Here is a 23,076-nt window from a genome sequence, read left to right as displayed (position 1 = left end):
GTGTGATTTTTAATATTGCATCAATGGGCAGTTCAACAACACTTCCGCTATGACAGCTGGACAGTCACTGAGAAGGCGAACAGGTCTGTAGTAGGGATGGACGGGATTGAATTTTTAGTTCGGGACGGGACGGGACAGGATTTTTTCCTGTGCAAAAAAGGGATTGTTTTAAAATGTCTTGAGTATTGCAGTTAACAAAAAGGACAAAAAAATCTTTTTTTACTGTTTGTGGCACTGATCTATAAAAACCAATAATGGGTAAAAATTTACAGGTATAGAAAAAACGTTGTGACTAAATAATGTCATATCTGGTGTAATTTTACTGTAAAACATCATTCTCATTATAAAATACCTTACAGGTATTGAAACGGACTGTCAATCACTGCATTTAAAAAAAATGTGTAGAGGTTTAAGGCCTGAATTGGTTCTGAGGAGAAAAGTAGTTTAGCTTAATAAATCCTAAATTTTGACATGTATATTCTATGTAACACAATAACACAATATTGTGACCTCGTGGTCTTGGCGCGATAGTCAAAATGACTCCCGATCGTCGAAATGACTCGTGGTCACGGCTTGATCGTCGAAATTACTTGCGGTCATGGCTTGATCGTCGAAATTACTTGTGGTCACGGTGTGATTGTCGAAATGACTCGCGGTCACGACGCAATCGTCAAAATGACTCGCGGTCCAGACATGATCGTTGAAATGACTTGCGGTCACGATGCGAGCGTCAAAATGACTCGAGGTCACGACACGTTCATTGAAATGACTCGCGGTCACGGCGCGTTTGTCGAAATACCTTCGCCTCCTGAATAAATACTAAAATAAATACTGAATAAATGCTATCGTGAACATCTCTCGCGATAGCGGCGTCACCGTCACTCGCGAAGCGGCAAAATCGCTGACGATCGGATCAAATCCCGTCCCAAAAAATTCCCAAGTAAAATGTAATGCCGTCCCGAAAATCAGGAAAATTTTTTTTCCAAAATTTATCCGTCCATCCCTAGTCTGTAGTGGAAGTCTTGGAAGTGTGTGATTTGTGCTCGCCTTGCTGCGTCAGATGGAAATGTTCCTTACTTTATATATAGCCCTTTTACTTATTAGATTTAAGCACTTTGAACCTTTGTGTTGTACAACTAACAGGACGGCACTAACAACCCAGCCACTCAGCGAGCATATCATGTAGACGAGCTGAAGAACTCAGAAAGTCTCAAGTTGGACATTAGGTACTACTTGTCCCAGCAGATACAGCCTGTCATCTCTAGACTGATAGAACCTATAGAGGGTACAGACAGTGCTCAAGTGGCTGAGTGTCTTGGTGAGTTAACATACTAAAAAAATAAACATAATAACATTTGTAAACTTAAGTTATTTTGATGACTTCCGTATGGTATTTAACTTGATTTAAATTTGTACAAACACATTTGAAAAAAGTGAATCCGAATATTTTAATAAATAATGGTTTAAATAGCCTATCTTATACTGTCAGAGTGATCCCTAGTTGTCTAGGCCTGCCCTCCGTGCGAATCGTGTTTCCTGTTACCGGGGTTTTTGTTATGATCATTGTTGTATTCGTCCTTTCATTTGCGATGTGATTAAATGTGTGACATTGATGGATTTTAACTTTGACGACTTCCTTTGGAATGAAATTTGATGTCCTCAATAGCCTGAAAAAGTTCCTCTTGGGAACGAAACTGCAGTAGCCTACAGTCTACTAGGGATCCCTCTGACAGAATAAGGTATTTAAACTATTATTTATTACTACACCAGTAATCCGGTGGCTAACAACACAAATATTTTAGTGAGTTTAATAAAAGAACAGTATTTCAAATTTTTTATAATACAAATATTGAAACTTTTTGGGTGTTTTGATTCCTTAAAGTTTTATACGAGGGAAATTTTTGCATACAGATCCGTAGTTTATGATACCCCGCAACAATGCTCCTTGCCGCTTACTGGCATCATTTGTGAACAAAATTACACCATTTGCAGCTCTGTAGCTTACGTGTAGGCTTCGCTGTGTGTTTTTAACCCATTGGCCTATGAATATTTAGGTGCCCTGCAGTTAGCCTATTAAAATTAGCCAAAAAGCAGGGTTTTCTTTATAAATTCATAAAACATTTATTTTTGAGGTTACAAGATAGCAAGTTATGTTTATTTACTTGAAATAAAATTGCCTTCAATAATGATTATTTTTTAATATAATAAAAACTATAAATAAAATATTTTTTGCCTAAAAAATTAAAAAAAATAATTTATATTTTCTGAAAGCATGACAATTTTATTTACCTAAAAAGCGAATATATATTTATTTTTTTGCACCTAACATGTATTTAGAATACAATTCACTACCTAAGTAAAAATACATATTAAAAAATATTTAATAATATTTCTAAGTTTATATTGTTTTTGTTAAGGTTTAACAAAATTAGTGTAAAGTAAACTAGTAAAGGCATCCCATTGATCAACTTAACGCTAGATTGTTTTCTGAAAACATAAAAACCTACAATTAGTGTAAGTGTATGTGGTGGTATTCCTCTTAAAGGTGCGATTGATATTCTATCAAAATAGGCCTAATCATCGGCTGATTCCTAACTCTTTTGCGACTGGTTAGGGTTCCATTACCCAGTTATCGAAAATCAAAACCAATCACGAAATTTCTTTTCATCAGCATTGACATTAGTGATGTGACGAGTTGAGTTGGCGAGTCGAGTTGACTCGAGTCAAGACCCGAGTCGAGTCAACTCGAGTCAACTCAATTCCAACTCGAGTTCTTTTACGAACTCGTACGGAGATTGCCGAAGCTACACGAACTCGTAACGTTACGAGTCTGACTCGCAAAAGCCGAGTCAAGAAACCGAACTCATACGGAGAAAGCCGAACCTTAACGAACTCGGGACGTAACGAGTTGACTCGAGTTTACTCGCACTCGCTTTCGGCCAATAGCGTCACAGCTTTACGAGTCAACTCGCATAGATTCAACGCTATTGGCCGGTACCGAGTCGGGCGACTCGCAAAACTAACGAACTCGTACGGAGAATGCCGAACTCACACGAACTCGGAACATCTCGAGTCGAGTCGAGTCGACTCGTAAAGCTGACACGCTATTGGCCGGTACCGAGTCGGCCGACTCGCAAAACGAACTCGTACGGAGAATGCCGAACTCGTACGGAGAATGCCGAACTCACACGAACTCGGAACGTCTCGAGTTGAGTCTGACTCGACTCGTAACTCGAGTTCACGGCAGTTGGCGAGTCGAGTCACTCGAGTCAGGAAAGTACCCGACTCGTCACATCACTAATTGACATGCATATTTTTTAGAGATGGGCCGATACCAAAAATTGTCGATACCGATACCGATACCACCAAAGTACTCTCGATACTGATACATCCGATACCTATCTTTTTTGTACAGTTTCTTCCACTAATAATATTATAAACTGTTATATCATAAAAATACCCCCGCCGCAGCAAACCTGCAGACTAAGCGAATTTCAACTTGTCTGATTACATTTTTACTACAATATTTCCATATATAAGACATATTTATTCTCAATTTAAATAACATTTAGATTTAACGAGTGCTTAGGTTTGCTGCTACAGGGAAGGTAAAAAGCGTTTTTCGACCATAAGTCAATATTATAGGATGAAATAAATAAATTTGCCAAATTTTATCAATATATATCCATAAACAAGTAAACCACAACAGTTTTCATTTTCTCCATAAGAATAACATGGGAATTTTAAATTTGCACTTTTTTTAATTTTCTCCGTAACCATTAGGCATACAACAATGCTTCAATATACTAAATTATTTACTTTTTTAAGCTCTACAAAATGGTTGAGAAAAAAATTCCAAAATTTTATGTTTTTAGGGTCAAAAATGGGAAAAACCCATTTTTACCCCATAAAACCCCCCATAAACCCCTGTTCCCATGGTCCGATCATGCTGGTTCGCGAACTCGTTTAAATAAATGTAGGTTTACACGTTTATACCAAATTTCATCAAAATCGGATAATTTTTGTTCGTGTTATCGTGCTGACGGACACATATATATATATATATAAATATATATATATATATATATATATATATATATATATATATATGAATTTGAACGGATGGTGTTTTTGGCCTCTGGGGACATCAAAATGAAAAAGTAAATCGGTCCCGAGTCCAGGTCTTACCATGAGACCTACGGTAATAGCTTATTCCCTATATGTGAAATTCGCTAAAAAACACAATATGTATGTGTATCAAACTTATATTTTGGTGTTAAACGTTTATTATTAATTGCAAAAAAACAAATGCAAAAATATGGAACTAAGTGTTTATTTTAAAATAGGCCTACTGTAAATGTTTGACTTTGACTAAGGCATGAGATTTAATAAAGTTTCCTCTAATTTATAAATAGGCTTATAGAAATAGTTATATATCTTCAAAATTTGTTTAACTATGAAAAAGTCACCAAGTCTAGCTGAAAACACATTCATAAATGAGGATATTTTTGAAATACAGAATAACTAATCAAACAACCTTTTTATTTTTTATTTTTTACATTTTTATTTCTTAACTTTTCTTCCTTGAAAATGTCAACAGTTTTTCACTTATTTTTAATAAAGATTATCACTTATAATTTCTCGAAAGAAATCTACGTGTGAGCTATGAAGAGCAGACAAGACACATACGTCACTGCCACGAAAACTATTCTCTACTGTGAATGAATGAACTGAGTGTTTATTTAGTGTGAAGCCCCGCCCACCGTCTAACGGGACATGGGGTAGGAAAAGAGAAAGTTTGCTCTAAAGCCTGGTTCACATGCCCTCCCTTACCCTCGGCGTCAGTCGCTTGCAGATTTCCATTACACAAACGTTTCTGAGTGTTGATTATTTTAAAACACTGTAAATGTTTGAATTTGACTATTATGAGATCTAATAAAGTTTCCTCTATTTATAAATAGGCTTAGGCCTACAAGTATTAATCTAAGTCATTTGACAGTTTTTGTATTTATTTTTAAAAGCAATTGCAGTTATACTTTTAAAAAAACAACATACATCTTGACCTATAAATACTTTTTGTCAGGAGAGTCTTTTCTCTATAGTGAGTAAAAACGATCGTGGTCAAGGAATAACTGTGTTAAAATAGCACACTGTCAATTTTTACAAAAGTATTTTGACTGAAACCTGGTATTTTTTAAAGAGATTGTAGAATAAGTCGACGTCTGTGGAGAAAAGTATGGCAATAGATAAGTTTTACTTTTAGCCTACAATAAAGATTATGTTTTGGGACTAGAATCTCCAAAAAAGTGCTTTTATAAAACATGTCATAGTTTTATTTAGTAACAAAAGTGTTTGACTATGTTCCCGATGATACCAAGAGTATAGGTTCGGCAATCGGCAGAGTGGATTCACTGTGAACCGGCCTGCCTGGCCCTTATGCACGACGTCGACGTCACTATAACTTCCGTGTAGGGGTGTCAAAAACGGATCGGAACAATCGATGTTTTGAACCTGTCTGTAACTAACCTAGTTTTTTTATACTTTAATACTCATTATGCATAAACGAACACGTACTACATATTGGATCTCGAATCACGATAAATTATCGATACCCTTCCCACCCACAATAAGCAGTAAGCAAATAAAACGATGTCCAAGCAATCGTCATTTGCTTCATTGAAACACGAAAGTCGATTGGCTAACATGGTAGTGCATTGTCGCCTCCTGACCAATGAGAACTGTTGTTACATACTTTTATTGTCAACATTCACCCTTCGTTATAACATTACAAAATCTACATGGACTAAGGCTTATGATATTTTTCAATAAATGCATTGTGTCATAGTAGCACTTAAAACTCCACTAAACTCTTTAATCAGGTAGATTGTACAGATAAATATGGACCTACTTTTTGGCGCAATATAAAGCAAGCCTAACCATACGACGATGATGATGTTAAAGTTTAATGGTTGAATATTGCAGGGAGGAAACTGAACATTTCGACGTGTTTAGGTTATTTATTTTGTACTAAAAATAAAAATAATACATCTAAATGTCTAACTTATTGATACAGACATTGTTTAGTATAATTAGTTTCGTGTTGGCAGGACATTCGCACGCCGGTTGTCTCATGAGTTGAGTCGGACATCTTGAAATGTAGATTGTGTTGTGCAATGAGCTGAAGCTAAACAATGTCACCGGCACCGTCGCTGTTTTGAACTAGATAGTTTCTAAGTTGGCTATGAAAATTGTTAACCGGGATTACAAAACTAATACTGTAGCTATAAAATTAATAAATGTTAAAATAAAATATTTATCCCTGTCGGGTCTCGGTGTCATCGGAATCGACTTTTGACAATCGAGTCTTGGTACCGAACCGATACCAATGTCCAAGTGGTAACCAATGGATGGTGGTATCGATGACGATAATCGACACATCCCTTTTTAGAATCGAATTTAAATTTCAATGCAACAATGCATTTATTCCCAGGTTATTTTCTAAGAGTAGCCATTGAGCTTATTCCAATTCATACAAAATATTGATTAAACACTATAATAAATCTCAAAATAAAGAAAGTGTAGAATAAATCTTGATCTAGAATAAAACTTGAAAGTGTAGAATAAATCAAAACATATGATTTGAAATAAAAAAAAGCTGAAGTTTTCCATTTAATCTTGAATTGTTATTATTTAGCCAATGTGGTTATTTAATTTTAAACATTTAAAATTTACAAATTTAAAAATTTTCACAGTAAAATAATTTATTTCAATATACTATAACGTAACTAAAACGTCTTAATTATTATAGGTAACATCATCCCTGGTTCTATATAGTACATTGCAGAATTGACTGGCAGAGACGATATTGTGTCTACACGCCACAATATCGATATGCAGACATAATTATCAATACGATAATTATGTCCACTCGACCGCGGAAAATAGTCAGAATTTTGCCGCAATCGCGGGACCGGCCCTGGGTGTTTGTAAAGTATATCATTTGACTTAATTAATCTGTTTACAGGACTCGACCCTGCACAGTTCAAAGACAAAATCAAAACTTATGAAGAAGTTAAGACAGGGGAAAGTATTATTTTACAAGACCAAGAACGTTTTAAAAATTGTGAAAAGTAAGTTGGTTTAAATACTTCACCTACATATTATACTGTCCATTATTAATTATCAGCAGTGATGTGAACTTAAAATACTTATAAATAATTTTAAAACGTTCTGCCAACAATAGTTTGGTTTTAAAGTAGAAAGTTTTATAATTTTGTGTTCCATATTAAGAGTCATCCATCAATTGTGACTCTTGAATGACCAGAGTTTAGATGACTGAGAATGATAATTAAATATAAATATTTATTGGTTAAATCAACTTGTATATATGGTGGAATGAGTCTCAGAACGTTTTGACATTTAATCAACCATAAAACCTAGAAGTGTGAACTTCATATTTTCAGAACACCTAGAAACAATAAATCCCAACTATAAGCAGGCAAGAGGTTAGTAATTCTAGAGTGCTCAGTAATTCTAGAGTGAACTCAGTACTCTACATTCAAATCTTTTAAGTTGAATACCAAGCTTACTGTGAGCAAATTCTTTATTTATGCTGATGAAACATTTCCAGCCAAATATTCTAGTGAGCTTAACAAATCTTAACATTTGTTTCAAATATTTTTCTAATTGATATAATTAAACTTTAATAAAGGTTTTGAATCCTTAATAATAGATTTGACGGGACTTTTCAATGCTCTTGTCGGCCTTAACCCCAACTATTGTAGCATTTTTCAGGATTTTTCACAAATGTACGACAATTCAATTTATTACAGTTGTATTAGTTAATGAGTTTGAGTTTGTATTAGTTCTGTGTTGTACCTATTGTACTCCATTGTTATATGTTAATAAATATTTCAGTATTTTCTGTGAAATAACATGTCTAGGCAGTATTATTCGTGTGTGTATGTTACATTATAATTTTCAAGTAAAGTTTGTGAGTCATAGAAATCAATGGTAAATGTAAAGTCATGGAAATTAATGACAAATTTTCTGTGGACACCCTGTTAAAGTTTTACACTCTATTATAGTCTTATTGCAAAATGACTCATAGAAAATTATAATCTAACAGCTGTATACAATGATTTGTGCTCTAATGTGTTTGTCCTATTTTCTGAATGAAACACCTGTTAGTAACATTAAACGCTCAACTGGACAAAAGAGCAAGTTGTTGAGGTTGGATTTGCATCCGGCAATTTTAACACAATGTACCTTAAATAAAAGATTACTGAACAAATCATGTGTAGGACAAACCTCACACAATACAAATTTTTGAAAACTGTGAGAAACATCAACTAGGCTACAAACTTGGTACAGAGTTTGATGGCTTATGAATAATGCAACCATTCTTTACTTTTTCACACTGTATTTTATAATGTTTTTATGTTTACATCTCATAGCCGCATAAAAAAACAGCAAGTGACATAACCAATCAACATATTAAACAAATGGTTTTCTATTGTTGTTATAAGATTGGCCATTTGAATTGAAAGTAGAGGTGTGCAAGCAGCTCGATTTTTTAGCTGAGACGAGCCTAGCCTACAAGCTAGAGGGACCAAGTCAAAAAATCGAGTTTCTTTGATCATGGGAAACAATGATCAAGTCTGTAAGATCGTGGGATAGGTTCAGGGTTTTGCTGTGACCGCAGAAGACGATAATGATGTTTCTGAGACCGCAGGAGATAACCACAATTTTACCACAATAGCAGAGGAAGATGAGTATATTTCTGTTGCACTGCAGGAAATATTTAGGATTTGATGCTATTGCGGAGGACAACGACAATGTCCATACGACCGAAAAAGATTATATTTAAACATCATTACATTTTATAATGAATGTTTGTGACGGATTTACTTATTATAAGGCAGTATGCAAAAATCATTATATAAAAAACTTGACTCAAAAAAAGCTTTAAGTGTCACGTTTTTCCAAAAGGATGACTCGGTAAGAAAAAACAGGCTCTCACACCTCTAATTGAAAGAATAATTTTATCACCTTTTTAATTTAAATAAAATGTTTTCTGTGTGTTTTTTCAGAATATTTTAATCAATACTGCCTAGAATCTGAGCCCTTTAATTAATTGTAATTTTCATGTTTTCAGGTTCATTTTTAAGTGTGTCAATCCTGAGTGCTTGTGTGAGAATGTAATAGAAGGCCCTGTCAGGAAAACTGTAAGTGGATTTGCATTTTACCTAATTAATTCTCTAGTTCATTTTCATACCTCGGCATGTTTTGTTTTAACATTATCAACATTTTTTATTTGAACATATATCTTGTTTCAAAACAAAAAAGTCTTGCTACACAAGTAACACAACATACGGTAAGACTCCCCTTTGGCTCGGCTTTTGGCCCCTATTTAATAGTAGCCGTGATGGCAATGGTCACAGGGGACAGGATGTTGCCCCGGGATTTTTTTCTGCGTTAAAATCTCAATGATAACTTTGCAGTTGCAAAGTATTTCATAGAAGGGCTTGTGTGTGGTGCAAACCAAACAAGTCTTGACATGTTAGAGTCTCGATGTAGGGCCGGTGCTATAATGAATGAAATTCGCTTAGTCATAATCTCTAAAACTTTCTATAGGTCAATAAGCTTAGATATAAAGTTATAATCTTAGGAGTTAGAGGGAGGTAAAATATTTTAATAATCTTAGGTCCCCTTCGGGGGCGGGGGGTGGGGTTATAATCATCGGTATGCCAAACACGCTGTTGCATTCAAAACAATAAAATAAAAAGTACACTTATAGGAAACGTTATCATTATTGCCACTTGTCCCGTTTCTGGAGGAGGGGAAATATAAGGCATTAACATAAATGGGGATTTTCTAAATGGTTGTAATAAAAAAATACCGTTTCAGACCATCAAACCTAAAAAATGCAAAACATCTAGAAGGTATATAAACAGTTTAAAACCGATTTTCTTAAGGGGTGATTTTAATAGGGGGGGGGGGGGCTTAAGATGAAATTGGTCACCCTCTTACCATTTCCGTTTATTTACGCCCCTAAACAACCTACTTAATAATTATCAAGTCTCTACTCTGCTTGTCACTGTATGCATAATCTCCATAAGAATTAAGCTAGTTTTTGCCCAACAAGCGTTAAAAACAACTTTTTTTCCAAAAATGTGCCATAAAAAATTTTTTCTCGGGAGTTTTGGCACAAGACTTACAACCACCGAAAATTTCAAGTCTCTAGCTCATCTAGAAGTGGTCTAGAGTTTGTATCCCTTAGTTACATATGTGGGAGTACCGTATAGTATTAAGAAGACTATTGAAATTTATATGGACATTAATAAAAAGACTTTTATGAAGGCAGAATTTTTCAATAGTGAAAAAACAGGGATTGACGTATCAATCTGTGGATAACCCTGAAAATAAAAAAAATAATTAAAAAAATATGTTTATTTGGTTAAACGGACTAAAAATCTTCTTATTTCGGTCACATCCATGGTAGGCTACCTTTGTGCCAGATTTAGAATAAATTCAGAAAATTAGTTTTTGTTTCATATCTCTTGTAAATTACTAATCACCCCGCCGCAGCAAACCTGCAGACTAAGCGAATTTCCATTAGCCTGATTGGATTTAGACTAGAATGCCGCCTTAAAAATATCATATTTATTCCCTATTTAAATAGAATTAGTTTAAGGAGTACTTAGGTTTGCTGCAACAGGAGGGTAAAAAAGTGTTTTTTATTGTAAAATGTTAATAGTTTTAGTAAGAAATTAATGTATTTTCCAAATTCGATCAAAATATGTTCATAAACAAGCAAACTACAACAGTAGACTTATTCTCCATAAGAATAACATGGGAATTTAAAATTTACAATTTTTTGGAATTTTCTCTGTAACCATTAGGCGCACAATAACACTTCAATATACTAAGTTATTTGTTTTTTTAAGCTCTACCAAATGGTTTGGAAAGAAATTATGAAATTTTGTGTTTTTAGGTTCAAAAATGGGAAAACCCTACAAAACCCTCCATAAACCCCCATTCCCATAGTCCGATCATGCTGGTTTGCAAACTCGTTCGAATAAATGTAGGTTTACACGTTTATACCAAATTTCATCAAAATCGGACCATTTTTGCTCGAGTTATCGTGCTAACGGACAACCATATTTATATACATAGTAGAGTCCCGCAAACTCTTCGTAATGTGGACTGGAAGGGTGCCAAGTTTGTGAAATGCCGGGTTATCGGGAACTACTAGAGTTAAAAATAAGAACTTTACAATTTTTAAGCTTTTTAACAGCCTTTTTTAATTAAATTTATTTTACAAGTCATTATTAAGTCATCAAATATATTACAACAAATCCTTAGTACGAGTTGCAAATGTTTATACTTGAGCTGGCTTTAACTCGGACTCAAAAATCACTAATTTTCTGAGCCAGGTGATGGCCGAGTTATCCAGACTGCCGGGTTATCGAGTGCCGAGTTTGTGGGACTCTACTGTATATATATATATATATATATATACAGTCCAACCTCAGTATAACGAATCTGAAGGGACCGAACTGAATATTCGTTATATCAAGGATTTCGTTAAAATGAGGTTCGTTATATAGAGGTTAGGTTTGCAGGAATTTCGCTAAGTCAAGGTTCAGAACCAGCGTCGGTCAATATAGGCCGGGATTTGACCTCAATAAAACACAATTAAAGTAGCATAGGCTACAATACTTTACAGTACAGTGTTCATTGTACAGTAGAACCTTCTGTATCCAATAGTCAATGGTAGAACCTAAATTATCCGGCATAATAAAGGTGAGGGATCTTGAATATTGCGCAATCATGACAATGGCATTGACCTTGGTACAGGTTAAAAACTGTAAGTTTAAAATCACAGCTTGTTCTAATCCTCCTAAAACCTAGCCAAACACTACATTGCGTAGTCATAAACCATGTAAAAAACAAAACAAAACAGTAGAAAGTTTTGTAAACTACTGACGGCTCCGTGATAGGCCGATAGGCTACTTACAGTACAGTACTGATTTATCACATCAGAGGAATCTCAATAATAATCATTAACTATAGCATTGGTGTTGCTAGTTGAAACAAATCGTATTGAAAACAATAAATTATTAGATAAGTCACTATAAAAGTGCATATTCATAGCCAACTTAAAGATAATAATACCCCCGCCGCAGCTAACCTGCTGTCTAAGCGAATTTCCATTTGGCTGAATTGCTTTTCAATTGATCTATTTAAATAAAATTAGGTTTAACGAGTACCTAGGTTTGCTGCTACAAGGAAACTAATAAAGTGTGTGTTTTAAGTAAAATAATTATTGCTTAGTATAAAATGAATATATTTGCCAAGTTTGATCAAAAGATATCCATAAACAAGCAAACTACAACATTTTACAATATTCTCCATAAGAATAACATGGGGATTTTAAATTTACAATTTTTTTAGTTTTCTCCGTAACCAATAACCGTGCAAAAACACTTTGATATACTGAATTGTTTGTTTTTTTAAGCTCTTTAAGAAGAATTAGAGGAAAATTGGGAAATTTTGTGTTTTGAGGGTCAAAAGTGAGAAAAACAAATTTTTACCCCATAAAACCCCCCATAAAACCCTGTTCCCATGGTCCGATCATGCTGGATCGCGAACTCATTCAAGTTTATCCCGCCTTACACCTTCAAACCAAATTTCATCAAAATCGGATAAAAATTACTCAAGTTATCGTGTTCACGGACACATATATATATATACATATATAAAAATTTGAACGAATGGTGTTTTTGGCCTCTGGGGACATCAAAATGAAAAAGTAAATCGGTCCCGGGCCTAAGTCTTACCATGAGACCTACGGTAATAGCTACTTCCCTATAGGGAAATTCGCTAAAAACACTCGTAAATTAAGGAATGTTAAAATAACGATGCTGCTATTCTTTCTCTTTGCTTTTGTTTTTATATTCTTTCTTAGATTTCTCTTTATCCAAAAATTGTACAATTCACCATATTTACTTCTCACCCAATCACAGCTTACTACAGATTACGTCGTCGTTTCAATCCATATCAAGTGATCCAGAAATAAAATAATTGGTTGCTTGACCATTTTAAAAATAAATAATAATTTTATCCTAGATACCTCTATCAATTCTGGGTTCAAAAGTGATTTTAATTCTTTTTTATCTCTTTTGTTACTTCTACGGCGGCCATTTTTGTTTTGCGGAACACGCAAATTTTTGCTCATGTAAGGGTTTGCGTTAACTTGCACAACTTGGTAACCATGAACACTAGAGTGATGAAACAAAAAGCATTTTAATCTGGAAGAAACAGCCTAAATATTATGTTCAGTACAAATTTATTGAAATGTGTATCAAAAACAGTTTTAAACCCATCTCAACATTTCATAAGAAAACGGAAAGATTTCAACTTTTGAAGGCGTATTACCATTGGAACGAATAAAATCTCAGACTTGATTTTTTTTGTGTGTGTAGCAACTCAGTAGAACTGTTTGTATTTCAAATATCAACCATGAGACTTAATTCCTTTAAAAGTTGTCATTTTTCAAAAACTGAAATTTTTTGAAAAATTCAAATTTTGAGTCTCAATATCTTTGTTGGGACAAAGTTTAAAAATCTGAAATTTTTACCAAAAACCCCTCTTATGGTTGTTATACTGCTGTATGAATTTCATCTTTGAGATTTACTTTTAAGCTAAGTTACAGTATCATGAAAATCACAAAAAACCCATAAGCTCGGCCAACGTGGCTAGTACTGTAGGTAGCTTAAAGATTAATTTATAGGTGTAGGTAATTATTTTATTTAATGTAAACTTATCTTAATGTACATTTCAAAAATCCAAAACAGATTTTTAACTTAAACTTTGTACCCAAAGTACAAATTAGGCCTATATGTACCGCTACGGTACTAAAAATAAATAAAACCCTGCTAAATTTTAAGTTTTATTCATCATTTAACTTAAATAAAACTTAGTTAATTCTATTTATATTGAGGTCTTAAAATTTATTTTCCATTTAGATTTAATGTACCGTAACCTGTATAACACAAATCAATAAAGTGTTTATTGTGGTATTTTGAAAAAAAATAACTCATATTCTGTGGGATGAGTCACAAAACACAGTTTTTCTTAACAAAATAATTCATTTTTATAACAGATGAAGAAATCACTCAACACCACAACAACAAACTCCTGGACCGATTTGAGAACTGTTTAAAGATTACTGGAACAAGAAGCTTCCATTGTTTTATTCCTGTACCGGACAGTAGTAATGTTAGGTGCTTCGTAACCTCACTAGCAACTGAAAGCTGTAAAAATTACACTTCATACCAAAGACTCTATTGCATTTGTGTATGACAGTGGTGGGTGGCAGAGGTGATTGACATCAGTTATCAAAATAAAGATCCAGCAGGACCAACAACCAACCGCCTTTAAAACAAATTAGAAAGACCAAGCTTGGGTGCCTATAAACAAAGTTTTGAGAAAATTAAATCTCTTTTAACTGACAAAAACCACTGGAAGGACAAACCCAAACTGAATGAAGAAACATCCAAACTTCCTAATTAGCATGATCAAAGTAGAACAAAAAACACTAACAAGTAAAAAAATTTGTATACTTTAAGAACTTGTCTTTCAAACAGCTTTTGTATGTGAAATTTCTAATATTCTTTATTAAAATGAAAGTGGTTCAATAAATTAATAAATTAGTTCAAAATATTTAGGCATATTGAAAAAAATATGTAAACCTGAATGAAAATAATCTGATAAAAAGTTTTTTTTAAATTTCACATAAGACAAGAAATTTGCAAGAAAAGGCTATACATTACTTTAAAGTAAGTTAGGTTAGTTTACATTAAATAAAATAATTACCTACACCTATAAATTAATTTTTAAGCTACCTACAGTACTAGCCGCGTTGGCAAGCTTATGGGGTTTCTGTGATTTTCATGATACTGTAACTTAGCTTAAAAGTAAATCTCAAAGATGAAATTCATACAGCAGTATGACAACCATGAGAGGGGTTTTTGGTAAAAATTTCAGATTTTTAAACTTTGTCCCAACAAAGATATTGAGACTCAAAATTTGAATTTTTCAAAAAATTTCAGTTTTTGAAAAATGATAACTTTTAAAGGAATTAAGTCTCATGGTTGATATTTGAAATACAAACAGTCCTACTGAGTTGCTACACACACAAAAAAAATCAAGTCTGAGATTTTATTCGTTCCATTGGTAATACGCCTTCAAAAGTTGAAATTTTTCCGTTTTCCTATGAAATGTTGAGATGGGTTTAAAACTGTTTTTGATACACATGTCAATAAATATGTACAGAACATAATATTTAGGCTGTTTCTTTCAGATTAAAATGCTTTTTGTTTCATCACTCTAGTGTTCATGGTTACCGAGTTGTGCAAGTTAACGCAAACCCTTACATGAGCAAAAATTTGTGTGTTCCGCAAAACAAAAATGGCCGCCGTAGGAGTAACAAAATAGATCAAAAAAATTTTTAATCACTTTTGAACCCAGAATTGATAAAGGTATCTAGGATAAAAATATTATTTATTTAAAAAATAGTCAAGCAACCCCTGTTGGATCACTTGATATGGATAGACCCCGTCATCAGTCCTCAGGGAATGAAATCAGTTCTCAGTTGCAACATTGCGTGCGCAGCGACAGCAGACAGAGAGATGTGTACGGAGCAGACGAATGTTAGCGCAAGCGATGACGTCACCTTTCCATTTCATTTGATAAAGAAACAGATTTTCCAAAAACAATACTGGGGTGGGGGATTCGTTATATCAAGGGAAAGACGTAGACAATTCGTTATGCAGAGGTTAAATTCGCAATGTAGAGGTTCTGACAATGATAAATTCGTTATATTGAGGTGTCTTATTTTAGCCAAAATCACAAAAAATTCGTTAAATCAAGGTCGTTGTTATGGTTTGTTCGTTATGTAGAGGTAAAATATACATAGTCTCTTATGGAGAGTTCTAGAGGATTCAAAAAATTTTGTTATATCAAGGAATTCGTTATATTGAGGTTCGTTATATCAAGGTTAGACTGTATATGAATTTGAACAGATGGTGTTTTTGGCTTCTAGGGATCTCAAAACGAAAAAGTAAATCGGTTCCGGGTCCAGGTCTTACCATGAATACTACGGTAATAGCTTATTCCCTATATGGGAAATTCGCTAAAATCTAGTTAAGTTAGTTTAAATCATTAATTTTTTCAACATTTCAATCAGTTTTTGTGGTTATTTATGGCGGGTTAAAAATTTTTTTTTTCAATATTATTAAGTACTAGTGTACATGTTGCTCGAATTCGAGCAATTGCAAAGTATTACAGGAGTTATTTCAAAATGAATAACAGTCATATTTACAATGATTTTAAAAGAGTCAACTCAAAGATTACTGGTCTGTACCTCCCATGTAGCACAGATGGTTGGGCCAACGTTGGTAAATTGTGGAGCCACACAGTTGGCCAACGGTAGAAATGTCACCTCTTTAAACTGTTTTCCAGCCAACCTTTGTCCAACAATGGCCCAACCAAAATTATTTCACACAAAATAATAAAGATTTAGTACGAAAAGCATAATTATTAGTTGAGTAAATTGATTAAATAGTTCATAAAAACAAATTTTGAAAAAAAGCTGGAACAAAATTGTTTGGCCCAGACGGGTCTCGAACCCGGGTCCTTCGACTTATGAGCCTCTTACCTTACCACTGAGCTATCTGTGATTGTTGATACAGAGAGTTTTCAAGTGGTGAAAGAGTAGCCGACAGTTGCAATGGTCGCAATACTTAAAACATTTTTGATACTACACAGTATAATATGATTCTGTTAATCTGTTAAGGCATCATAAGTAGTTATTTTTTTTTTGAGTTAGAGAGGATACTGGTATTTGAATATAGATTAATTAATTACCGTTAGATTATTAATGCTATTATAATTGACTGTTATATGATTAATTACTCTTTCCCCTTAAATTGTTGCAAATAAGTTAAAGAATAGTAATTTAAAAAAATATTTGCATTATTATAATTATTAAAATTCATTGTTGTAGCCCCGGAACTGTAATATATAAAATATCTGGTTTTACAATACCTTTATCAGTTCCAAAAACTTTTGGAAACTTTTGGAACTGATAAAGGTATTGTAAAACCAGATATTTTATTATAATTATGTTGTGAAAGCTAGACCCAGAGAATGAAAGTCGTGTAAACTCAACTATGGACCATTGTTGGTCCAACAAAAGTATCTTTTGTTGGTCCAACGGAGTGAAAAACGGTTGGACAACGGTTGGCTTGATGTATGATACCCAACAATGCATATTAATGTATTTCATTAACAATGAACCGATGTTGGTCCACAGTTGTAAATATTGGTTGGCCCAACTACGAGATATACAGTTGGACAACGGTTGGTTGGTTGTGGAAGCTCCAACCAACCATCGACCAACTGTCCCACAGTTGGCCAACGTTGGCCCAACCATCTGTGCTACATGGGCTCAGTCCATGTTTATCTTCGTTATTGATAAACCTAAAGCATTCCGGCCGGTTTTCTCCTTCTTAAAATGCCTCGCTGTACAGGCAACACAGGTCATTGATAGAGGGCCAATTGAGAACGAAAAGTTGTTTTGGGGTAGTGTTAGGGCGCATTTGTAACCTAATAGTTGAGATTGTCCAGGGTCAGGCGATCACTGAGATGCCTATTACGCGCCACTGTTTTGTAGCTGCGGTCGTTATCACAATTACGCCTCCTGTCTATGTTTCGTTGTCGTCGCGTCAGAGGCATTTAAAAGAAAAAACAACAAATAAACAAATTATAGCTACACAAAACAACGATAAATGCACAAATTTAAGTTACAATCATGCTAACACGACCCGTCATAGCGACACAAAACAACGATAAATATACAAATTTAAGATACAACCATACTAACACGATCCGTCTTGGGGGTTATTTTTACACAAACTCAAATAGTAAATAAATGTACTCAATGCGTTTCATTGAATTGAAAAATAAATAACAGCAATTAAATTATACAGCTGATCAAAATGTAAACAATTATGTTCTTCATAAGGATAACATGGAAACTTTCAAAGCCACTGGGGCAGAGCTCAAGGGACTTTTTCAAAAATGTAAGGCCAGTTTGCAAATCTACGCGACACACTCTTTCCAATGAGACGTCAATGGATAAAATCGGTTAAGAAATGGCGGAGGAGTTCAACCGACAAAGTTTCATCATAGACTAACCAACACAAGTAGACTTCTCATCCCATTGTAAATTTTGAAGCACGTTTTTCGTGTCTAGTTCATGTACGTGACACAATGGCGCTAGTGTCGACGAAACTTGTTTCTATTATTTTAGGGTTAATTTCTTGATTTGTGCTTTACTGTTTGGTTATATAACTAGAGAACAAGTTATTGTTTATGATTAGATCGTATTATTTGGTTAAACGAGGTTTTGAATGGCTGTAATAACGGGAAAGAAATTGTAAACAAAACACGACCTCTACATAAACCGTACAGAACTAACAATAAAATTGTCTTCAGCTGTTCCATAAGGATGAGAAATCTACTAAGGGAGTATGTTTTATCTATGGTTTCATGTAGCATATTAATTATATAGATTTTCTTATCCAAGACTTTCTGAGAACAATTATTTTGCTAGAAGTTGAGGTAAAAACTAAAAATACCCCCGCCGCAGCAAACCTGCAGACTAAGCGAATTTCCATTTGCCTGATTTGATTTTCAATTAAATCTATTCAAATAACATTAGGTTTAACGAGTACCTAGGTTTGCTGCCTACAGGGTAATAAAGTGTGTTTTTCAGTAAAATATTAACAGCTTAGTATAAAATAAATCGATTGGCCAAGTTTGATCCAAATATATGCATAAACAAGCAAACTACAAAAGTTTACTTATTCTCCATAAGAATAACATGGAGATTTTCAATTTATAATTTCTCCGTAACCAATAACCATACAAAAACACTTCAATATACTGAATTTTTTGTTTTTTTAAGCTCTTCAAAATGGTCTAGAAGAAATTTGGGAAATTTTATGTTTTGAGGGTCAAAAATGAGAAAAACCAATTTTTACCCCATAAATCCCCCCATAAAACCCCGTCCCCATGGTCCGATCATGCTGGCTCGCGAACTCGTTCGAATGAACGTAGGTTTACACGTTTGTACCAAATTTCATCAAAATCGGATCATTTTTGCTCGAGTTATCGTGCTGACGGACACATATATATATATATATAAATATATATATATGAATTTGAACGGATGGTGTTTTTGGCTTCTAGGAACATCAAAATGAAAAAGTAAATCGGTCCCGGGACTAAGTCTTATCATGAGACCTACGGTAATAGCTTATTCCCTATAGGGAAATTCGCTAAAAGCATCTAGCATAGTTAGTTGATTGAGCAAAAAAACCAGTGCTCAGTAAGGAAACTTCAATACAAACTGATAGATTTCTAGATGGCTGCTTTGTACATAACGTGATTTTAATTACTTTTTTTCAGGAGAGTGGAGATGTTCTTGTATTGGAGAGGTGTGTCAACCCAGATTGTTCTGCTCAACCTACTCAATATTTGTCTCATATAAAGAACACTCTAACACTTACTATGCGAGCCTTCATCACCAAGTACTACCAGGTTAGTTGTGTGATCATTTGGATGGCTCTTAATAAGGAGTTGTCAACAACATATGTTTTCTTAACACCACATGATTTATGTCATTGTTTTGCAATGTTTATATTTGTGTTTATACTTTTTTCATTCAGTTAAAATGGTTGAATAAAAATAAGTTTTGCATTTTCTTGTATCATGTTTTATATAATTTAAGGACTTGATAACTGGCGATGAGGAAAACCAAAATGGAGTCAACTGACATTACATCACGTTTAAAAAGTTATAAAAGGATAAGAACAACAATTAAGGCACTGTTGACTAAGTTAACAAACAAGTTGAACAATCATGAAATGATCCTAGGCAATTTGACGAACGTCTAGAACTTCTGGATTCAACATGGGCTAAATTTCTTGAAGTACAAGAGAAAATAGAACTAATAAAAAATGACACACAACTGGATGAAGAAATCAATTACAAGATGGACATTGAAGAAGTATTCATTAGGTTGAAGATACAACACATGATACCCTGGAACAGGAAATCGCCTAGGGAAATAGCAATGGCGAGAAGATTCTCAAGCAAGCTGTTCAAACCGGAGGTTGTGAGGTGGGCTGTCGGATCTTTCAAGTCTCCAGGTGGGGACGGAATATTCCCAGCACTCATCCAAGAATATCATTTGATAGCCTTGTTCAGGGGCAGCTTTGCCCTAGGATACATCCCAATTTGTTGGAGGGAATCAAGGGCAGTATTTCTCTTGAAAAAAGGTAGAGACCCAGCCCAGCCAACAGGCCTATATGCCTGTTGTCTTTCATGATAAAGATTATGGAAAAAGGAATCAACCGCCACATTAGGGACGTTTACTTAGAAATCAGTCCCCTTAGTGTGAGTCAACATGAGTTTGTGAAGGGCAAATCAACAACAACGGCCCTAAGTACCCTAGTGGCAAAGATTGAAGATACCCTAGAGCACCAGGAATTCCTAGCAGGGGTCTTCATGGACATACAGGGTACGGTACCTTTGATAATGTGAGTTATAACTCCATAGAAGCAGCAGTCAGAAGCAGGGGCATCCCCTCCAACATAGCAGCTTGGATTATGGCTCTGCTCAACAGTAGGGAGGTGACAGCTGATTTGGGCGGCTACTCTGCAGCAATCGTAGCACACCAAGGTTGCCCCCAAGGAGAAGTCATCTCGCCATTTTTGTGGGCTTTAGTGGTGGATGATCTTTTGAGAGAGGCAGACCGGAGAGACATGGACTTCCAACCCTTTGCAGACAACGCATGTGCTAAAGCAATGTCTTTAGACAGCTGAGATTTTCTTAATGTTTTGATTTTGGGGTTAAATGGCTTTTACAAAACATGAGAGTCACTTTGACAGTCTCCTTATTAATTAATTTGATATACACAGCACACGAATATACATCCTTTGATGCATCCATAAAACAATGGAGCTCTACATGATCTGCTCGTAATCCTGCGAATCGAGGAATAGAAACTTCAGTTATTTTGAGAATATCATCACATATAATATCCCATTCCATACATTTAGGCTCGTCTAGTAATTCGTCCCAGTCCAAATTGTCTTCCCACAACTGTTTGAGAAAGATTTTAGCCTTCAGTGTTACAGGGGATGATAACCCTAAGGGATCAAAAACGGATGATATAGTACTTAAAACTTGTCTTTTTGAAATAGGTTTGTTTCTGTCATTGTTAACAGGTTTGATATGGAGAGTGTCAAGATTGGTGTTCCATCTTAATCCGAGAACATTGACATCAGTAGGATTCTCAGTTGACGTTTTTTCCAATGGTATTTGTGTCATCAGTGTCTTTGAGTTTGAAGACCAACATCTAAGGTTCATATTAATTAGGGGTGTGCGAGTACTCGAATCTTCGAGCTTTTTGGTCGAGCTTTTCATTATTCGGCTCGGCTCGAGGCATTTTGAAAAAGCTCGAAGTTCGAGCCGAGCTTTTAATACTGTCAAAACTAAAAAAACCACTTAATTTGGGTCGTAATTGAAAACAATGTTATCACAATTCTACGTTGTTCATGCATTCGAGGTTTGATAAGCACGAACCTCAGCTCAATCAAGACGCAATGATTATCGATCGTAATTTTGAGGAGATAGGAAAGAGACAAACTACCACCTATCGCGGTGTCTTTCTAACACAGCTGACAGCTATTCGTATCGTAATATACAACGCAGTGCGAGTGCGTGATTGGCTCGTCGCTATGACGACACACGGTTGCCGTGACAACCTACAGTGCGCACTGAGCACTGCGCCTTTGCCTTGTGTGGGAGGGGAGATTATACCAACAAACTATTTCTGGAATTCTATTTTGGGACGGATGAAAGATAAGGAAGAAACAAAATGTGGTCACGTGTGCAAATGTAGTGGGCGACACAATAAGGCTGTAAACGAGTATCGTCGTGCCGTTGTTCCTTGTTTGTTTACTTTTTCAGATTCCTTATCAAACGCCCCTATCTGCTATCTCTCTTTCTCTCTCCCCCCCTCTCTCCCTCTCTCTGCTCTCTCTCTCTCTCTAACAACGTACTGATTAAACAGATTGTGGTTGACGACTTTTCTACTTATAACTTTCCCAGGGTTATTTTAGTTCAATCAATCCCATAACCTTTCTGATGTTTATCAAAATAATTAATTAATCTGTTTTGTATTTTATTTCCTTTAAACCAACCCCTATTTACCATCTATATTTTATAGAATAAAATGTTTGTTTATAAAGTTTGTAATGTTATTCTGAGTTTATTTAAATACCGGAATTGCAATAATGTTGTTTTACATTTGAGATTTTTAGGGACTTATGTCCCTACAAGCCACTAGTTTCATTCTGTAGTTACTTTGATGATTATATATATAAGGGTGAATCTTCTAAGCTGACCTAAACAGATTACAGACGAATGGTTTGACATACAGAGATGAAACAAAACTTTTCCCCACTAATTCATACCCAAGGAACAACGTAAAAATATTTTTACCATTTTTAAAAAACAGGGTGTTCAAGAAACTGGGGGTCATGGGTTCGAATCTCAGAGTTTTCAAATGTAAACATATGTCATATTATGCATCATTTTAAAGCTCTAGACTAGACAAACAATTTAGTGAAAACAGAACTCATTTATCTTTGTCCGTTTCAAAATGGCGGCCATTTTTATAGAAAATATTGATACTTACAGAATACCCTGTATCTTGAAAACCACTAAACTTAATTTCGTTTTGTTTGAAAATTCTTAATCCTCGTAGGTTCAGCTTTAATTTGATATACAACAAGTCAACATTTTAAAAACTAAATATTTTTTCTATGATTTTAATTTTTAAGTTGGTACCGGTAGCCTTGTAAATGAAAATTTTTAAATGGCAACATATGTAAAATTGTGTATCATTTTTAAGGTCTTGTAAAAACAAACAAC

General features: G+C 34.6%; 1 protein-coding gene across 2 annotated transcripts in view; it reads left to right on the top strand.

The window, feature by feature from the left end:
• LOC128982788 (DNA polymerase alpha catalytic subunit) overlaps positions 1 to 23,076 on the top strand; it is a 255,111-nt gene that overhangs the window by 224,801 nt on the left and 7,234 nt on the right. For both annotated transcript variants that reach the window (XM_054401789.1, XM_054401790.1), the window contains 4 exons: positions 1,144 to 1,318; positions 7,025 to 7,130; positions 9,158 to 9,227; positions 19,543 to 19,674. In XM_054401789.1, the coding sequence (XP_054257764.1) occupies positions 1,144 to 1,318; positions 7,025 to 7,130; positions 9,158 to 9,227; positions 19,543 to 19,674 (483 nt within the window). The remainder of the gene's footprint in view (positions 1 to 1,143; positions 1,319 to 7,024; positions 7,131 to 9,157; positions 9,228 to 19,542; positions 19,675 to 23,076) is intronic.

This window comes from Macrosteles quadrilineatus, unplaced genomic scaffold, assembly GCF_028750875.1.
Source record: "Macrosteles quadrilineatus isolate MER2022 unplaced genomic scaffold, UCM_ALF_1.0 Scaffold_1__1_contigs__length_201487025, whole genome shotgun sequence".
NCBI lineage: Eukaryota > Metazoa > Arthropoda > Insecta > Hemiptera > Cicadellidae > Macrosteles > Macrosteles quadrilineatus.
Note: the sequence above shows the minus strand (reverse complement) of the source record. Positions and strands in the feature narration are given on the sequence as shown.